General features: G+C 50.5%; 1 protein-coding gene across 1 annotated transcript in view; it reads right to left on the reverse strand.

Moving 5' to 3' along the window:
• LOC106819825 (kinase D-interacting substrate of 220 kDa-like) overlaps window positions 1-395 on the reverse strand; it is a gene marked incomplete at both ends in the record, with an annotated part of 9,654 nt that extends 9,259 nt beyond the window's left edge. The window contains 1 exon segment of the mRNA XM_014824405.1: window positions 297-395. Within this exon segment, the coding sequence (XP_014679891.1) occupies window positions 297-395 (99 nt within the window).
• Window positions 396-465: the final 70 nt, after the last annotated feature.

The following is a 465-nucleotide window of genomic DNA, read 5'->3' on the forward strand; positions in this document are numbered from 1 at the left end:
GAGAGAGAGAGAGAGAGAGAGAGAGAGAGAGAGAGAGAGGGGAAGAGTGTGTGTGAGAGAGAGAGAGAGAGGGGGGAAGAGTGTGGGAGAGAGAGAGAAAGAAAGAGTGAAAGAGAGAGAGAGAGAAATAGAAGAGTGACAGCTGCCGTCATTAGTTCACCACATGGGTCATGCTGCACCTGTGTGTCTCTATATCTAACTGCCACCACTATCCCAGTAACCTTACTTGCTTTCAGTATTGATTATAGCCACTGTTCAATGCTGCTCACCTCACACACCAGGTTACTACTACTCACCATCCCGGCTGTATCCACGTTCGCTCCACACTGCAGCAAGGCTTGCACGCACTTCTTGTATCCCTTCCTGCAGGCCCACACCAGTGCTGTCGTGCCATACTGAAAACATAGCGCACGAGGTAAGTACGCTGTGAGCAACAAGGCTGCGTGTGACCGACACACATAACGA

The sequence above is a fragment of the Priapulus caudatus genome, unplaced genomic scaffold, assembly GCF_000485595.1.
Source record: "Priapulus caudatus unplaced genomic scaffold, Priapulus_caudatus-5.0.1 Scaffold4673, whole genome shotgun sequence".
Classification (NCBI taxonomy): domain Eukaryota; kingdom Metazoa; phylum Priapulida; class Priapulimorpha; order Priapulimorphida; family Priapulidae; genus Priapulus; species Priapulus caudatus.